The sequence below is a fragment of the Peromyscus californicus genome, unplaced genomic scaffold, assembly GCF_007827085.1.
Source record: "Peromyscus californicus insignis strain IS unplaced genomic scaffold, ASM782708v3 Scaffold_3__1_contigs__length_106647218, whole genome shotgun sequence".
Classification (NCBI taxonomy): domain Eukaryota; kingdom Metazoa; phylum Chordata; class Mammalia; order Rodentia; family Cricetidae; genus Peromyscus; species Peromyscus californicus.
Genome location: NW_026294551.1, coordinates 48,739,944 through 48,756,321, shown reverse-complemented (window position 1 = coordinate 48,756,321; position 16,378 = coordinate 48,739,944). Strand labels below are relative to the sequence as shown.

At 51.5% G+C, this 16,378-nt stretch overlaps 1 protein-coding gene across 13 annotated transcripts in view; it reads right to left on the bottom strand.

Annotated features, from left to right (window-relative positions):
• Positions 1 to 2,773: 2,773 nt before the first annotated feature.
• Rap1gap2 (RAP1 GTPase activating protein 2) overlaps positions 2,774 to 16,378 on the bottom strand; it is a 230,443-nt gene continuing 216,838 nt past the window's right edge. For 12 of the 13 annotated variants that reach the window (XM_052756083.1, XM_052756087.1, XM_052756088.1 and 9 more), the window contains 7 exons: positions 14,748 to 14,866; positions 12,245 to 12,358; positions 11,923 to 12,040; positions 11,445 to 11,571; positions 8,253 to 8,329; positions 7,796 to 7,832; positions 2,774 to 6,964 (listed from right to left, as the gene is read on the bottom strand). In XM_052756083.1, the coding sequence (XP_052612043.1) occupies positions 7,824 to 7,832; positions 8,253 to 8,329; positions 11,445 to 11,571; positions 11,923 to 12,040; positions 12,245 to 12,358; positions 14,748 to 14,866 (564 nt within the window). In that variant the 3' untranslated portion in view covers positions 2,774 to 6,964; positions 7,796 to 7,823. The remainder of the gene's footprint in view (positions 6,965 to 7,795; positions 7,833 to 8,252; positions 8,330 to 11,444; positions 11,572 to 11,922; positions 12,041 to 12,244; positions 12,359 to 14,747; positions 14,867 to 16,378) is intronic. The other variant, XR_008222175.1, reaches the window with a different exon arrangement.

Below are 16,378 nucleotides of genomic sequence, written 5' to 3'. Positions count from 1 at the left end.
CCCGAGGGTTGGTGAGATGAACCTTGAACTGAATGTGAGATTTTAAACAAGCTTTGAACTGGGCAGTGGTGGCACACGCCTTTAATCCCAGCACTCGGGAGGCAGAGCCAGGTGGATCTCTGTGAGTTCGAGGCCAGCCTGGTCTACAGAGCGAAATCCAGGACAGACACCAAAACTACACAGAGAAACCCTGTCTCAAAAAAAAAAAAAAAAAAAAAAAAAAAAAAAAAAGCTTTGAATTTGAACTGAAATAGGGTTGTTTTGTTACTACAGAGTTATATAACTGGACAGTGATGTTATTTTTGGACCCCACTATACAGCAAGTAGAAGAGGGCTGGTCAGAAAAACCTTCCCCCATATAGGCAGAATAATGGACCCCACCATATCCGAGAATACCCCAAGCTATTGGACCTGGGGGGTGGGGGCAGTTTTTAAGAATCCTAAGAACTTAAGCCTCCAAGCTGTTAGGTGTGCCCGCCTGCTGGAAAAGAATGTTTGAGCAGGCATTTAGAATAACAGGTAGGATTCCTGGGTGCCAGCGGGGTCTAAAAATCTGACAGGACAGTCATTGGCCCAGATGAATGACATCCATGCCTTGTACAGCACTTTCTACACAGGAGAGAATTCAGCCCCCACAAGACTCCATCCGTAATTAACCCCACCCCACCCCGCCCATCCTGCTTCCAGGGAGAGCAGTTGGACCCAAGAAGTACCCAAAGCATGAGGTGCAGAGAGGCAGCAGACGCTGTGTGAAGATGGAGCTTCATTTGGAATCTCAGACCCTGAAGAGGAAGCCTGCAAGCACTTTTGGAGAGGAGGCACTGCCTAACAGGGGCTGCAGCTCCCAGCCCAGGACACTGCAGGCGTGGGGCTCCACACAGGACACAAAAGCCAAGTACACAGACACACAGATCACCAGCTGCCCCACCGTGCGCACAACACTCCCAGTCACCTAGAACTTACCTTCACGTTGTCGTCATCGTCGGCCTATCAGATTCCGGCCCTATAATGAGATGTGATTCTGACCCCTGACGTGGCATGAGAAGTAACACCAGTCTCGATGAGTTATTTGGGCACTGGGTGAGATTAAAATCAATTCTGCCCTAAGACGCATTTTTAAAAGGTAACCTTGGTCCTGTGCAGTTGATGTGACGGGAAACAGCCTTAGTCTAGGACAGCTTGGACTTTTGCTTCTGCATTTGCGTCCCTGAGAAATATCAGATGCACACAGGCAACTGCACCCAGGTACATCAAGATGCATAGGACACACACACAAAACACACAACAGACCCCAAACATCTGCCAGCTGCTTCCATGTAGCCCGTGTGCTCTGCGACCCATCCACTCATCTAGCTTCAGACTACGGCTCCCCTAACTCCTCACAATTCATAAGTGGCAACCCTTCCAACACTGGCCTCCACAAGCAAACTTCAGGCCTGTTTGAAGTTGATGCATGTTAGTCATGTAGTGTGCCTTTAATCATTAGTATGCGTGAATTGTTACCAGTTTTATTAAGCTTCTATGTCTTTATTTGTCACGAAGAGTGTATTGGAGTGTCATGCACCTAGCCCATCTTTCCCATATGCCCCGTGGTTGCACAGTTTCCCATGGTGTATTTTTAAGGACTAGAAAGTCACTATAGCAAACTGGCTACCTGTGTAAATGTCCACAGCTACTACTGGGATTATCATTATTACCGAATCCCTGGTACTAAACAAAACTTTTTTTTCAAAGCTTTTCCTCAATTAGGAATTTATTTTTATCCTCATGCTTTCCACAGGGGTTATATTTCTGTTAGCACATAAAAGAAAATTCAGGTCCCAGAATATTGAATAACTTGCCCGAGATCACAAAGCAAGTCCCTGACAGGGGCTTAAAGCCTGCCTCTTGCCTTCAAATCTACACCCAAGCTGTCAATCAAAGCACACAGGTAAGTGTAGCCATTTGCAAGTCGGGGGAACATGTGGGGAAAGACATCTAGTCAGAGGAGAATCCCTGAACCTAGAATCTGAGGAGGAACTCGGGGAAAGGGGAAAAATTATAGGAAGGAGACAAGTCATTGAGCAGCAGGGGTCTCATCTCCAGACTACAGAGACTGAACAAATAACCAGAATGGGTGAATGGCGGACAGGTGGACAATGAGGAGTGGTGGGGACGATGGTATACTCAAGTCCTGCTTAGAAAAGTTTCAGCCAGCTCGCATCAGTCCATGCCCGAGTAGATTCAGTCTGATATTGTTCAAAATAAGTAGCAAAACTCCGATTTTTTTAAAGTCATGGTTAGTTTGACTCTGTGTGTGTGTGCATGTGTGTTGTACGTGTATGTAGTGCACACATGTGAGTGTACAGGTTTGCACTCCTGTGCACACGAAGTCCAGAGCAGGGCATTATTTGTCATCCCTCCTCACTCTTGGCCTTATTGCCCTGAGACAGGGTCTCTCACTAAGCGGGAAGCTTGCCATTTTCCCTTGCCTGACAAGCAAGTTCTCGGCATCTGTCTGTTTCTGCCCCTCCCCCACACAGGGTCACAGGCATGTGCAGTCATGCACAGCTTTTTGTGGGCGCTGGAGATTCAAACTCAGATCCTCATGCTTACAGAGCAAGCAATCTTATCCAACAAACTTATTTCCCAGCACCAGGCCTGCTTATTTGGTTACGTTAATATGGCAGCACATTTAAACCTTTTCAAGCAGGTTCAAGCCAGCTAATACCCAACCTTCAATGAAAGGCCCTGCTGAAGTCTGGTGCCCTACTCAAGGAAACATGAACTCTGATGGACACAAAATATGTTATTATTTATTGTCAATTTCTGCAAAGACACATTTAAGCAACAAAATATACATTTGTCAACCTTTTAGAATTTGTTTTATACATTAACAAATACAATGTGCTACCATGGCAATAAATTAAATGTACACTATTTACATTCCATAGGCAGTCGGGATCTACAAATCACCTCCTCACTGAGAGGAAGCAAAGAAAAGTCATCGTCACAGGGTTCACTTCCACACTACACCTCATAGACTCTACCACACAGGCATCTCTTCACATGGAGACGTCGGCACCCTGGGAACCGGACAAGGTTCAGCCACGGCGACATCACGAGGAGGAAGGGTGGGCATACACACTATGGGGCAAGAAGGGGGATTTCACCCTTCCGCGTGGAAATGTCACAAAACCAAAGACAAGGGCAACTGTTTCCAGTCTTCCAGCCGAGCACACCCTCCCCAGGGACGGTGAGGCCCAGGCCAAAGCCACTTCCCCAGCTGCTGCTCAGTAGGCAGATTGCCCTAGGCTCGGGGGGGGGGGGGGGGTGTCTTTCTCCCAAGGGAGCGCATAACCCAGCTGAAGAGACGGGAGATTGGTGTGGGCAAAGAATTGGTGGTGAGACAGACGCCAGAGGATGCCTCAGAGGCCCTCCACCAAGCAGTGGGAACAGCCTTGGTTACTGTACCAACCTGCCCTTGCCTTGGATTGAGGGGTAACTAGAAGCCGGGGAAGGAGCACGGGGGGCCCAGAGCACGGCTGACTGACCTGGTCCCTGCTGGCCCAGAAGCCGCAAGCTCTATCTGAACCCCAGGCACACCCACCCCCACGACACAGCTGTCTTTGCAGACTAAGAAACAATGGACAAAAGGTAATGTTTGAGTTGGCACCTTAAGGGTCGAAGGAAGGAAAAGGGAACCGCCTGTGTCCTGCCTAGTCACCTGATCCGGGCTTTTATCCCCCGTCTCCATTTTAAGAACTGGAGAGGCCTGGGGTATAGCTCAGTGGCAGGGTACTTACTCGCTCAGCGTGAGCGAGGCCTTGGGTTCATTCCCAGCACCACCAAAAAGAGGAAGGGAGGGATGGAGATAGAGGAAGAGAAGGTAGATCAGAGAACTGGTTCCTTTTTATCATTTTCTGTCCTGATTTAAAAACAAGGAAGCCAATGCATCTTCGTCCAGGTCACTTTGCCCCTGTCACTGAAGGCCCAAGAAACACTTTGCTGGACTCCCTCCCCTCCACTTCCCTCACTCAAGCCCCAGGCTCCTCACTGACCAAGATTTCTCAACAGTCACAGCTGAGGCCCTATCAACATCCTCCAACCCCAGCACCTCCCTGTCAGTCTAGAAATCCCAGATAACAGGGTTCTCCCAAACCCAGGCCCAGGAAATGCAGCTGTTTTACTCCACCAACAGTAAGTACAGCTGGTACACAGGACCGGGCCAGAGGCTGTGGGTCTAGTAACAGCTTTGCCCACTAGGTGGCTGTGTGGCCTCAGGCAAGTTCTTTCTGCCGGTCAGGAGGATGGTATGATTGGATGAGAGGCAAATGGTCCAGAAGCCTCGAGTATCAAATGGTGCCCGTAAAACTGAACCGCAGGTTATTTTCCAAGAAACGCCATTTGACATTCATAATCACAGACAGAAACTCTGGCTAAGAGCATCTATCTGGAGCTCTCCCACTTCTGCTTTGATGTATCAACAGAACTGGAGGCATCTGGGTGCCTATTAACACCTGCAAAGTATAGTTTCTTCAGTGAGTCAGGCAGTCCCCCAGAGCCAGAGTTGTGACCAGGAGAACCCCTTGTGGGGGGCCACAGTGGAAATGTCCCCAAATATAAGCAGAAGCATCATCTACACAGGCCCAGTCCCATGAAGGAGCTTCAGCAAGACTCTAAGCCCTGAGACTGGGAGCAGCCACGAAAGGAAAGATTGGATCAGAGTGTGGGAGGAACAGCCTCCCATCCAGAGGGCTTAGAGGAGGCTGGGCCTTGCCATTACTCTCCTGCTCCACAGAGAACTCCAGCTGGGCTGGAAGTATGTACCCTGGAAAGCCACAGGATGGACCTGCTAGATAGAGAGGGGCCTGACCAGAGGGCAGGGGCAGCTCAGATCCTGCCCAGAGTATCTCAACAGCAAACCAAGGGTGAAGACCCCAGCCCAGTGCCTCTCCGTCCCTCTATACACAGTCATCCTTCCTTTCCACTGGCCCAGAAGCAGAGGCAACACCTGACCTAGAGCTAATACCTGCAGGAAACCAGCCAAAGCAGTGGGGACAAGAAGACTTAGAAGGTCACTGTGGACAACCTAGAAGCTCCTGAGGACCCAGACCATAATGCAACATAGCACAACCACCGAGCAAAGGTAAAAACAGTCCTACCAAGAGAAGGGAGCCAGAGTCCTGTAGTAGTTTCAAAGAAAACACAGTTTGACCTTTCAAGTTCAAGCAGAACGCTGCCAGAATCCACTCATCTCCTTCCAGCAGTGGGTGCTGCCGCGCTGGCTTTTAATAAAAGCTAAACGGATATTCTGTTGACCTTCTAACTAGAGCAGATCCTCCCGGACGAGTCCTTCACGTAAGCAGGTATCCCAAGCGGAGTGCAGGGCATGGTATCCCTCCCCGGGTCCGCAAGTGTGTGGGGAAGGAAGGATCAGATGACAGAAGCAGTGGGGACATGGTTACCACAGCAACCCCAGAAGCTCTGTCACCCTTCCGTACTTGGGCTTGGGAACAGAAGCCTATGCAGACAAGCCCTGGATGGGAAATCTTATCATCTGCTCACTGAGGCGGGAGCCCAGAACCAGAGCAGCCCTGTGCCAGAGGCCTATGTGTACTTAATGGGGCAGGATCTTCAAGTGCCTGTTGTTTAGACCCGGTGTTTGGCCTGGCAGATGTTCCACCCCATCCCCTGCAGCTGAACCGCGCCTGCAAACCTGGAAGGCTGAGGAGCCCAAGAGAGCTCGTCAAGATGAGCGGGCTCACCCAGAGGTGGCGGCCATGGCCAGGAGTGCGGACGGTCTGTGGTGTACAAAGCACAGGTTCATGGGGCCTGGCTTCCAGGAGCCCTGCAGATGGGACAACTGCCTGAAGACCTGCCATTGGAGTGGGAAGAACGGGACCGGGGACCGAGCCTAGAAGCAGCCCCTGAGCAGCACTGGGCCCCTCACAGATGCCGGGAGCACAGGTGGAGGAGAGACGCCATACTGTTTCCAATGCTAAGTTCAACTACCACACACCGGCCTAACCAAAACTTGTCAAGTCACACCCTTCCCCCATGACGTCTCTCCCCTCTCTCCCACCTAAAAGATGGGTTGAACGAACTATGTCTTTTCTGGATTCTCACAAAAGTGGAGAGCTGGACCCCAGATGAGCCTGCCCATACAGAAGCTTTCCTCAACCAACAAACGTCCCTGAGCTGACCGTGTGTTCTCCCTAGACTCCTCACACTACCGGCTCCCGTTCCTTCCCAGGAAAAATATCCACTCAAAGGAGAAAAGTTACTGGGGCTTCTCTCTCCACAAGGATGATCAGCAGCTTGTGTAAAATTTGACAGGAAAAACCTTGAGACTACAGTCATGGAAACATGCAGCCAGTCCGGCACACACCCAGCTCTGACTCTGTGCTTCCACCACCCTGAGCCTTCCCTAAGGGGACCCTAGCAGCAGGGACAGAGCTCCCGAGGCCTGGGCTAGCAGATGTGCCAGAAGTACTTATCACAGGAGCAGTGAGATACAACCTGGAGGATGCTGGGAAATTCCTGGAAAAGCAGCCCTTCCGCCATGTCCAGGATGGCACTGTACTGTGACCCAAGACAGACCGCACCCACCAACCATTCTGCAGTCACCTCTGCTCCCCACCACACAACCCCCTCTGTGTCTTGGGCAGACAAGCTCCCCAGCTTCTCGCTGAGCCCCCTGGGACCCGGAATCCCCCTTGTTCAACTCTTTTTCCAGCAGGTAGAACAAGATGACGGTTGACTCTGATAGCCGGTCACATCGGGAGGTCAGGAGCAGAGGTTGGGGCTTTCGGGTCCGTGGAGAAGGAGCCAGCAAGGCCATGGCCAGGTCAGGACATGGAGCAGACAGCTGGTCTGCTGGGCAGGTGGCCAGTGAGACAGCAGGCCTGAACGATCAGAGTAGTGGATGGCACCCCCAAACTGCTGGAGCGGGAGCCTTCTGCAGGCCAGAATCAAGACTTCCCTGAGGAGATAAGGAAGGGGAGATGGAGAACAAGCACCAGGTAACAGAGGGGAGAAACAGGCTGGAGTCAGGGTGGGAAACCCACTCGCCCATGGCGACACTCACAATGAGGAGGGTGCCGAATACAAGGGGTTAGCCCCAGAAGCCGTGTGTAAGCATTGTGCTACACAAGCATCCGAAGTCCACCACAGATGGCGGAGGCCACTATTACACCCCCATTTTCTCTTCTGTTTTCTCATGAACAGGTTTAACACAGAGTGGGCTCAACTGTACCCTTCCCTTTGGTCCCAACTCACTCATGCTCCTGAGAGCCCTCACGGAGGAGGTGGGGGTTACAGCGGGTCTCGGGCGGCTTCACTAGGAGCTCACTAGTGTATCACGCCAGGAGCATAGAGACCACCCTAGGGTTGTCCCCCCCCCAGCAATGGCTGGGTAGGGGCATCTCCTGTCATATGGGGAAGACATATACCAGCCTGGAGCCTTGGCCAAAAACACAAAGAGAGAGAGAGACTGCCTGCAAACAGGAAAGCAAGGGGTAAACTGAGGAATTCCTCCCTCCAGGGAAGGAAGTGAACTTTCGGTTACTTCCCCTTCTGGTTACTAGAACCAGCTCCATCCAGTGTAGGAATCTATCCCAAAGCCACTGGACCACCCTTCCGAGGTACCGTTCTCAGCCCCTCCTTCCCCCTAGGAGGCCTGGAGATGTCCATCAACAGTAGTCCTCAGCATCCCTCAGCTGACAGTCTCTCTGGCCATTCTGAGGACAAAAAGCCACAGACACTCTGACCTTACGGGAACATTCCCCTCTCAGGGCCACCGGAAGACACTCACCTTGGACAGGGGAAGGACTCCACTCACATTAGTGTCCCTGTTTGAGGAAAACACACAAGAATTTTTTCAAACACCAGACAACAACCGCCTCCACCTGCAGCTCCTGAGCACTCAGCTCCCGACGGTCTGAGCTCAGGAAGGGATTTGGGCTCCCAGAGGCCAGCAGAACCCACCTCACATCTGGGGTGGCTGTGTGCAAGGATGTGGCTCTACAGCAGGAGGCGTGACAACAGGGGCTGGTGGGCCCCCAGCCTGGTGTCTGGACTACGTAAGAACAGAAACCATGACCCCCAGGTCTGGGAGAACATCCTTCCCCGCCTGCCTCAGGGGACCCTCATAAGCATTCCCTGAGGTGCTCTTTCCCGCCCACTGGAAAAAAGACTGGCTATGGGGGTGTCCTGGAATGTGGGGTGCAGGGCTCGTAGGGCCCTTCCTTAGCTGCCCACACCATCCTTACCGCACTGGAGCTAGCATGGCTGAGTTTATCGAAGCGGAATTTCAGGTTTGACCTCGGGGAGTTTCTGCTTTTGGCATCTAAAAAAAGAAAAAAGACATGGAGTTTAAGGAATCGTTCCAGCAAAACCAGAACAGTGAGCAGGGAGGCCGGGGGAAGTGGACCTCAGCCTCTCCCCAAGGCATGCTCACTAACAGGTACCCACTCGCGATTAACAGTACTCAGACTCTGAGAAATGGTGTGCCCTAGTTATTAAACACGGGTCACTTTAAAATGAAATATCTTCACAATGGAAGCTCAAAAGTAAACAGGCCGTATTCAAGGAAGATAATGAATACTCAAATTTTTCCATTTCCTCATTATATTGACATATTTTGCTGTAATCTGGGCCCTCACATATGCTGTGTCCTTATATCAGAAATTCGCTAAGGTAGTAGGCTATGCATCTCTCCTCAACCCCAAGTTCAGGGATGTCTCAGTGGTAGCTTGAAATCAATCTCGATGAGAGTATTAAGACTACTGAAGTTGGCAATGTTACAAACCTGAGCTTATAGTTTTGCCATCTAGATTTAAGGAACCAATGGAAAATAATAACATATGAACTAAGCCTGCAGCCACTACATTGTGCCTGCAGCCACTACATTGTGAAGAGCAGCAGAGGAGCTGCCATGCTCCCAGTGTTTGAGAACTACCACCAAATTCAGCAAAAAGGCTATTTGTACCACTGACATAATGAATGCTGTCCTCCTAATGTAAAATGTCAACACAGGCAATAATATCCATTGACACCCATATGGGAACCAGATTTGACTGTCATCTGCCACCTTAAACTGATTACAGGTACCAGAGTTAGGTAAGTACCAGTCAAACTGTCCTATGAGGATCTTATAGACACATTAAGACTCACAGTAAAGAATACTGTATATCTTTCCATTATTTTCAAACTGTATTGCAGATCCATAATATTGGTAAAGTTTATCGTGCCTATGCATGACACACACACACACACACACACACACACACACACACACACACACACACGAGTACACATACATACATGTACACATGTACACATGCACGCTATGAGACCCTCCCTGAGTGATCCTGATGTTTCCCTTCTTGTCCCCAGAAGCCCAAGTATGAATGGCCAATGACCGGCATCTGCAATTACAGAAGACTCCTCAGGCTATCTCTCCTCTCAGCCTGCCTTTCCTCACACTCACTGGAGCAGCCAGAAACAGGTTTCCAGACCTCCAAGCCCACCCAGTGCTTGGGGTTGGGGGTCAAAAGCAGATATTAGGGTAATACAGCCTGGGGTGCACCTCCTGGGGGTGTAGTTAGCATTGGGGAAGACTCCACACCAGTTCCTCATTTCTTCCTGCCTTGTGTGACCTTAACCCAGTTGCAGACACTCCCAAAGCCTCTCTTCACTCAAACCCTGTCCAAGAGAGCAGGCTGGCATTCATTCCTTTTGATATTTATTTAGTGCCAAAAAGGACACAGTTTGGTGATAGAGTTTCTTATTCACTTCATCAATATTTAAGTAAGCTTTAAAAACATCAGGAAATGTGTAGGACTACTCCATCTTACAAATGGGGAAACTGAGGGTGGGGAGGTAAGCTTGTCGATGCCAAAGCCATGATTCGAACTCATCTTAAGATCTGCATGACCACAGGAGTTGAGTGAGAGGGAGCTGTGAGCTACCGCATTAACTGGGAAGCTCGCCACAAAGGGTCATTTGCTTTTACCCTGGTGTCCCCCATATCCCACTACATCTTCCTTTTGACATTGTTTGGTCTCTACCTAGGGATACCAGCGGAATACCACCCCACCCCAGTCACTGTGAAAACTAAAAGTAATTGTAGATATTGCCCAAGTCCTGAGGAGAGAGAGATTACCCCTAGATGAGAAGAACTGGCTGGTCACACTAATGTTTTATCTCAGTCCCACAACACACATTAGGTTAATAGTTTTTTACAGCGTATGCTCATCAAATCTGTGCATGGAGCTGAGGAAGTCCTAAGTGAACGTATAAACAGCAGATGAAGTCCTGAGTGAGTGCGTATCATTGACACAGACAGAGCCATGTCATGGATCCAATGCCTCGGGCCCACGGGAAATGCCAAAGCCCCTACCCTCATCGTGGTGAGACTCAGAGAGATGGCAAAGCCCTCCTCTGGTCAGAGTGTGGACATTGACAGTGTGTGCAAGTATGAGTGTTTACAAAGGATTGGCCAGTGTGTGCAAAACCTACCAGCTGCCCTTCCTCTTCCTGGAGGTTGACAGCCTGAGACTGCTCGCCTACAAACACTTGCTGAGACTAGTGAACCCCTCCCCACAGTGCCAACAGGGTAAAAATCATCTGTCACACTGGGTTCTTGGTGGACTCTGAAAGCTGATTCCTTTCCTTTCCCTCCAACCTGGGACTTCCTACTCTGCTCAACTGTACAGATCTCAGAAACCCAAAAGACACAGGCTACCACTCTCCCTAAACCCTCACTACCAAGCCCATTAAATTCTGCATCCCAACATGCTCTGCCATGACCCTGGCTCCCCTAGGTGCCCACTGGGCCTCTGCTGGTGCATCCTCCCCAGCCCCCACCAATCCTTTCTATACTCAGCATGCAGCTGCCAAATGGTCTTTCTCAATGCCAGGTGGTATTTCCAGAACCTTCAGTGGCTTTTACCAACAACACCTGAGTCCTCAGCAGGCCTCCTGGTAGCCTGCTCAGCACTCACGGTCCCCATAACCCCTGTTCTCTCTCGTCCCCCATGACCCCCATTGCACTGAACCTCATGCACAGAACCTCATGCAAGAACACAGTCTTGCATTCCTCCAGCCTCCTCCACTGCTGCTTCCTCTGACTGCCAGGTGCTAGCATCACGTGAGGCTGTGGCGTTGGCCCTAGGTGGGGACAGGGTAGTCCAAGAGGTGAGCAGAGAATTCTCAGCTTTCTAATCAATCAATCCTAACTCCTCCATCATGAAATCATTCAATTCTCTAAGCCTCAGTTTCCCCATATATAAGAAGACTATGAGCTTTTTTTGGTTGTACAAATGTAGTAAGGCCCTCACATCTTGGAAAAGGAGAAATTGGCCAAGTCAGCATGCCTGGGGGGCATGCCCTTTGAACAGCGGTCAGGGAGCAGCTCTGCCCTTCCAACCACATCATGCACATCTTCACATGCCACTGACCTGTGGGACTCCGGCTCATGATGATGGGGGTGGCAGCGGCCCCCAGACTGGGGCTCTCGGTGCTCGGGGACGGGCTGTAGACAAACACCTCCTGCTTGAAGGGTGAGGTTGTGGATGGCTGGCTGCTCTGGGGAGAGAAACTGGGTGAGAGAGGCCAATGTATGCCCGCCCGGCAGTCCCACAGCTGTCCTGGAATGGGCCGTGCAAGCCACTGCCTCCAACCTCACACTGGCACTTCTAGCCCAGCCATGACTGCAGCCTTTCCCTGACCCCTTCCCTTTCCAGTTGGTGTCCCCCTGGCAGGGACCACCTCCACTGCTGCTCTTAAGCACTTTGTTGAGACAGGGTCCCCTCACTCACTGCTCTCATTTGGTGGTAGCCGCTGCCTAGACCACACCTTCTCCAGGGTATCTGAAAGCACAGTCTAGCCAGCTGGGCCCCAGAACGTTGCCCCCTGGCTGAATGAGGGCACACTTACCCCACTGTCACACTCCTCCATCGCCTCGCCCTCCCCTGCGGTGCTGCTGAAGCTGCTGGTGCTGGAGGAGGAGCGGGAGATGTTGGCACGGCCGTTCTCCTTCAACTTTATGAAGGGCCTGTGGGGAACGGGAAGCAAGGCAAACGGAGAGTGAGGCAAATCCACCAGAGGACTGAGCTGGCCCACCGTGGCTCCCCCGGTCTCTGCCTGGTGGTCTTGGTGTTCCAGAGATTTCCAAAGGCAGGAACTGTCACTCTAGGCTTGCCTGGAGGCAGAGCCCAGATGGCTACAGCCAGCCTTTCCCAAACCCCAACTCTCTTACTTCTCTTTGTTGGGACAGATTTCTGGAGAGCTGGGATTTGACGAGGTCTCAGACTTGATCTCCTGAGAAGAGTGTCCGCCATCCGGGGTTTTGGGAACGCTGGAGGCACTGTCACTAGGGGGAAGAGAATGAAGGGAAGTGAGGCCTGGGAGTCAGGCCCCTGCCCTTGTCCACCCCTGACCCTTGACAGTGCTCAGGCTGTGGGGGCCAGTACACAGAGGGTAGCCACCTCTTCCCTCCCCACCCAAGCCTCTGAGACAGCAGCAGACAGCAGAGGTTTCTGCTCCTACAATAAAGGCCAGTCTGGATTCACGGTGATGGTCCAAGGCCACCAAACAGGGGCCCTGGCTTGAGGGCCTCCAGTCAAAGTCTACCCCTCTCCCATGCTGGCCATTCCACCTGGCAGAGCTATGGATCAAGAGAAGGTGACGGGGAACTGAGAGGGACTCACACAGGAATCAACCCAGCACCCATGGATTCCTGAGAGATGCTAGGGGCCACCTACTGTAGTGACTCTTGAGGACATCCTACATGTGACTCGGCAGCCCTAGGATGCTGGGGAGTGAAAGGATGCTCAAGCCCAAAGATCCAAGAGCTCTCTTCTCCTGCAGTTCAGCAAAGACCACAACTTACCCTATAGCAAATTCTGGGACCAGGACAGCTCTGTCCGCAATTCACTTGTTTTTTTCTTTAATACTTCTGAGCCTCAGGACCACTGATTTCTGTTCTGCTTTGTTTTTTTTTTTTTTGTTCAAGAGTTACTTATTTACTTATTTATTGTTTATGTGTGTTTGCCTGCCTGTATGTATGTGCATCACATGCATGCCTGGTGTACTCATGGGTCTGTAGAGAGCACTGGATCCCCTGAAACTAGAGTTACAGATGGTTGTGAGCCTCCGTGTGGATGCCTGGAACCAAACCCAGGTCCCCTGCAAGAGCAGCCCACGCTCTTAACCGCTGAGCATCTCTCCAGCCCTTCAGCGCACCTTTTACAGCAGCAGCTTTAATGAGGCATAATACACGTGCCACGCAACTCATCTATTTAAAGTGGACAAGGACACAATTTTTAATATGCTCGTGGAATTGTGCAGCCATCACCACAATCTAACTTTAGATCATTTTAAGGCCTCTTAAAAGAAACCCTGGCTCATCTGCAATCACTGCCCACCCCAACCCCTAACCTATTTCTTTCCGTCTCTGTGGACTTTGCCTAGTCTGGACACCCTATAGAAACAGGACTTGACAATGTACATGGCCTTCACATCTGGATGCTACTAGCCTCACATTTTCAACGTTTGCCCATGTTGTGGCCTGCATCAGTATCTCAGTACTCACTGTGTATTACAAAACAATATTACACTCTGTGGGTATACTTATTTCATTTTCCTTCTCTAGTCGTCAGACGGCAGGCCCTTCAGTTGCTTCCTCTTTGAGGCCCCATGAATGACGCTGCACCTATTCAAGGTGCCTGTGTTGTTATGGACAACCATTTCCAGTTCTCGTGGTCTCTCTATATACACCTAAGGGTGGGGTTGCTAGGTCCTGTGGTAACTCTATGTTTAGCCCTTGGAGGGCTGCCAGACTGTTTTCCAAATCGGATGCACTATCTCACATCCCCACCAGCAACGTGCAAATGTGCCAACACCCCCACATCCTCGTCAGCACTTGTTATTTACCTTTACAATCACAGGCACCCTAGAGGTGCTAAAGGCTGTAGAAACTCTGTGTGTGTGCATGCGCGCGCGCGCGCGCGCGCGTGTGTGTGTGTGTGTGTGTGTGTGTGTGTGTGTGTGTGTGTGTGCACATGTATGTGCAGGTGCTTTCAACTGCCTGTGCCCATGGAGGTCAGAAGACAACATGGTGGGGTTTGGTCCTCCATCACATTCCACCTCGTTTTCTGAGACAGTCACCCATTGAACCTGGAGCCACCAGCTGACCTGAGAGCTCCAGGGGTCCTCCTGTCACCACACCAGCTTCTTATACAGATGCCGGGGGTCCAAACCCACATCCCCGTACTTGCCCAGCAACACTACACCCTGAGCCACTCTCCCATCATGCACTGTTGGTTGCTCCTATCAACCCACGAGGTTGGCTCACACAACAAACTTGCCTCTGTGACAGACACCACAGGAGCTCCTCCCCTCCTGTCTTTAGAGACCCCACACGCCCTGTGCAGTGCGGCCTCTCCCTTCCCTCCCAGCTGTCTTTGTCAGCCCTTGATCTTCTACTCGTCTGTGAACACTGGGGCTCTGCACACCCTCTCTGAGCAATCACACAGATCTGTTCAATGTCTTTACATCAGCAACTCTCCCCATCACTGCCCAGCTCTCCAGTCAGCGCCTCTCTGCTAAACACAAGTGACAGGATGTATAGGTAGTGAAGCCAGGGTTCAGGGGAAGCCTGACACTAGGAAAACCTGTCCCCATGCTTGGGCACCTGACAGCCATAAGAAGAGAGCTGACAGGCCCCACAGCTGGGATGGAGTCCAGGCCCTGACAGTTACCATCGTGTCCGGCTGTCCCCCTGGCCTTCAGAGCCCGAGTGCAGGCGGGGGAAGAGGCCCGACCGCCGCTTGATGGGGCTGCGTGACTGGTTCCTCACGGTTGCCGCGGCCACTGGAGGCTGCCGATAAAACCGCCACAGTGAGTACGCGTGCCCACCCCTTCCTTCCCACCCCTTCTCTGGTCTGCACAGGACTCCTGGCCTGGTGAGACCCCAGAAAACAGCAAGGAGCTGAGACCCCAACACTTGAGTCACTCACAGCCTCTTTCCTGTTGTAAAGCCAAGCCCATGGCAGCAGGCAATGATCTAACAGAGCCTAGAACTCTTGGAGGATCACAGGCTCATCACAGGGGGGCCAGATGCCGAGCTGGTTGGGACGATTTAGGGGAATCACGGATTGAAAAATCTAGAGAGCCCTGGGAGTGGTCAGCTGCCACCTTTCACCTTGCGATTGAGAAAGCCAAGGACCAGAAATTGGAGGGATGTGTCAGGGTCAGCTAGCAATAAGGATCTAGAGGTCCTGACTCGCCATCACTGCTTGTGAATAAATGGACCCAGGCAAGAGTGGCGATAACAGACCAAATAAAAGCCTCTTAGCTGAGTCCACAGGCACTGATGGCAGTGGGGAGCTGGCCAAGGTCTCTGCTTGACAATCCCCCAGCCTCATGGCGGGAAAGAGGCACACGGGTGAAAGTCTGAGCCAGAAGGCAGAAAAGCCTGGAGCCTGCCAATGCCGATGCCAATCCCCCAGTGCCACTCAGGTGCTGTGTCTCTTCGGGAGAATGGTCAAACTCTTTGGGCCTCAGCTTCCTCATCCACAGGAAATCACCCTGCTCTGCTGATAGGACCTTCTGAGAGAAACAAGATAATAGATAGGAAAGCATTAGATAAATCAAGCCATTGCTCAAGGCCATTTATAATAAAAAGTCAACATCTCGATGGCTCTATGCTGCTATTCAAAAATTTTTTCAAAGAAAATTCCAGTCCATACAAGTCAAAAGCCACTTGCCTTATTAATGGCTGGCTATGGGGTTCCCTCACCCGCCCTTGGTGTGAGACAAGAGGCCTAAGCTCACAGACCCACGGGGCTGTCTCTCCCTGAGAACTGAACACACAGTAGGAGGAGGCTAAATTTTGTATCAGGAAGTCCTGCTTTCAAATCCCAGATCTTCAGTTTAGCTGGGTGACTTTAGTAAGTTTCCTAACCTCTCTGGGCCTCCTTTCCCTAATGTGTGGGATGGAGGGTGCCCCCATGTCTGTTCAAACAACCGTGATGGGGATCAGGTGGGGTCTTGTGTGTCAATCACCAGCTCAGTGCCTGGTGCAGAGCAAGCTGGGGTGGCCACAGCTGTCATTAATAGGGTCTCCCTCATAAGCCCCCAAGCTCAGTTCTTAAACAGACACAGTGCACAATCCACAGTACAAACCAACCCCAGGGGTACTCGGCATGGAAGCGTCACAGGCCCACTGTCATCGAGCAGAGGCTGGGTTACCTCCTCAGCAGCTCCACTGTTCCCCAGCCCATCATCCAGCTTGCCCTGCTGAAGTTGCCCAGCCCAAACCTGGGGTGAGACACACCCTTCCTCCCTACTCCTCCCCCGCCACACACATGCTGGCCCAGGATCCAAAGTA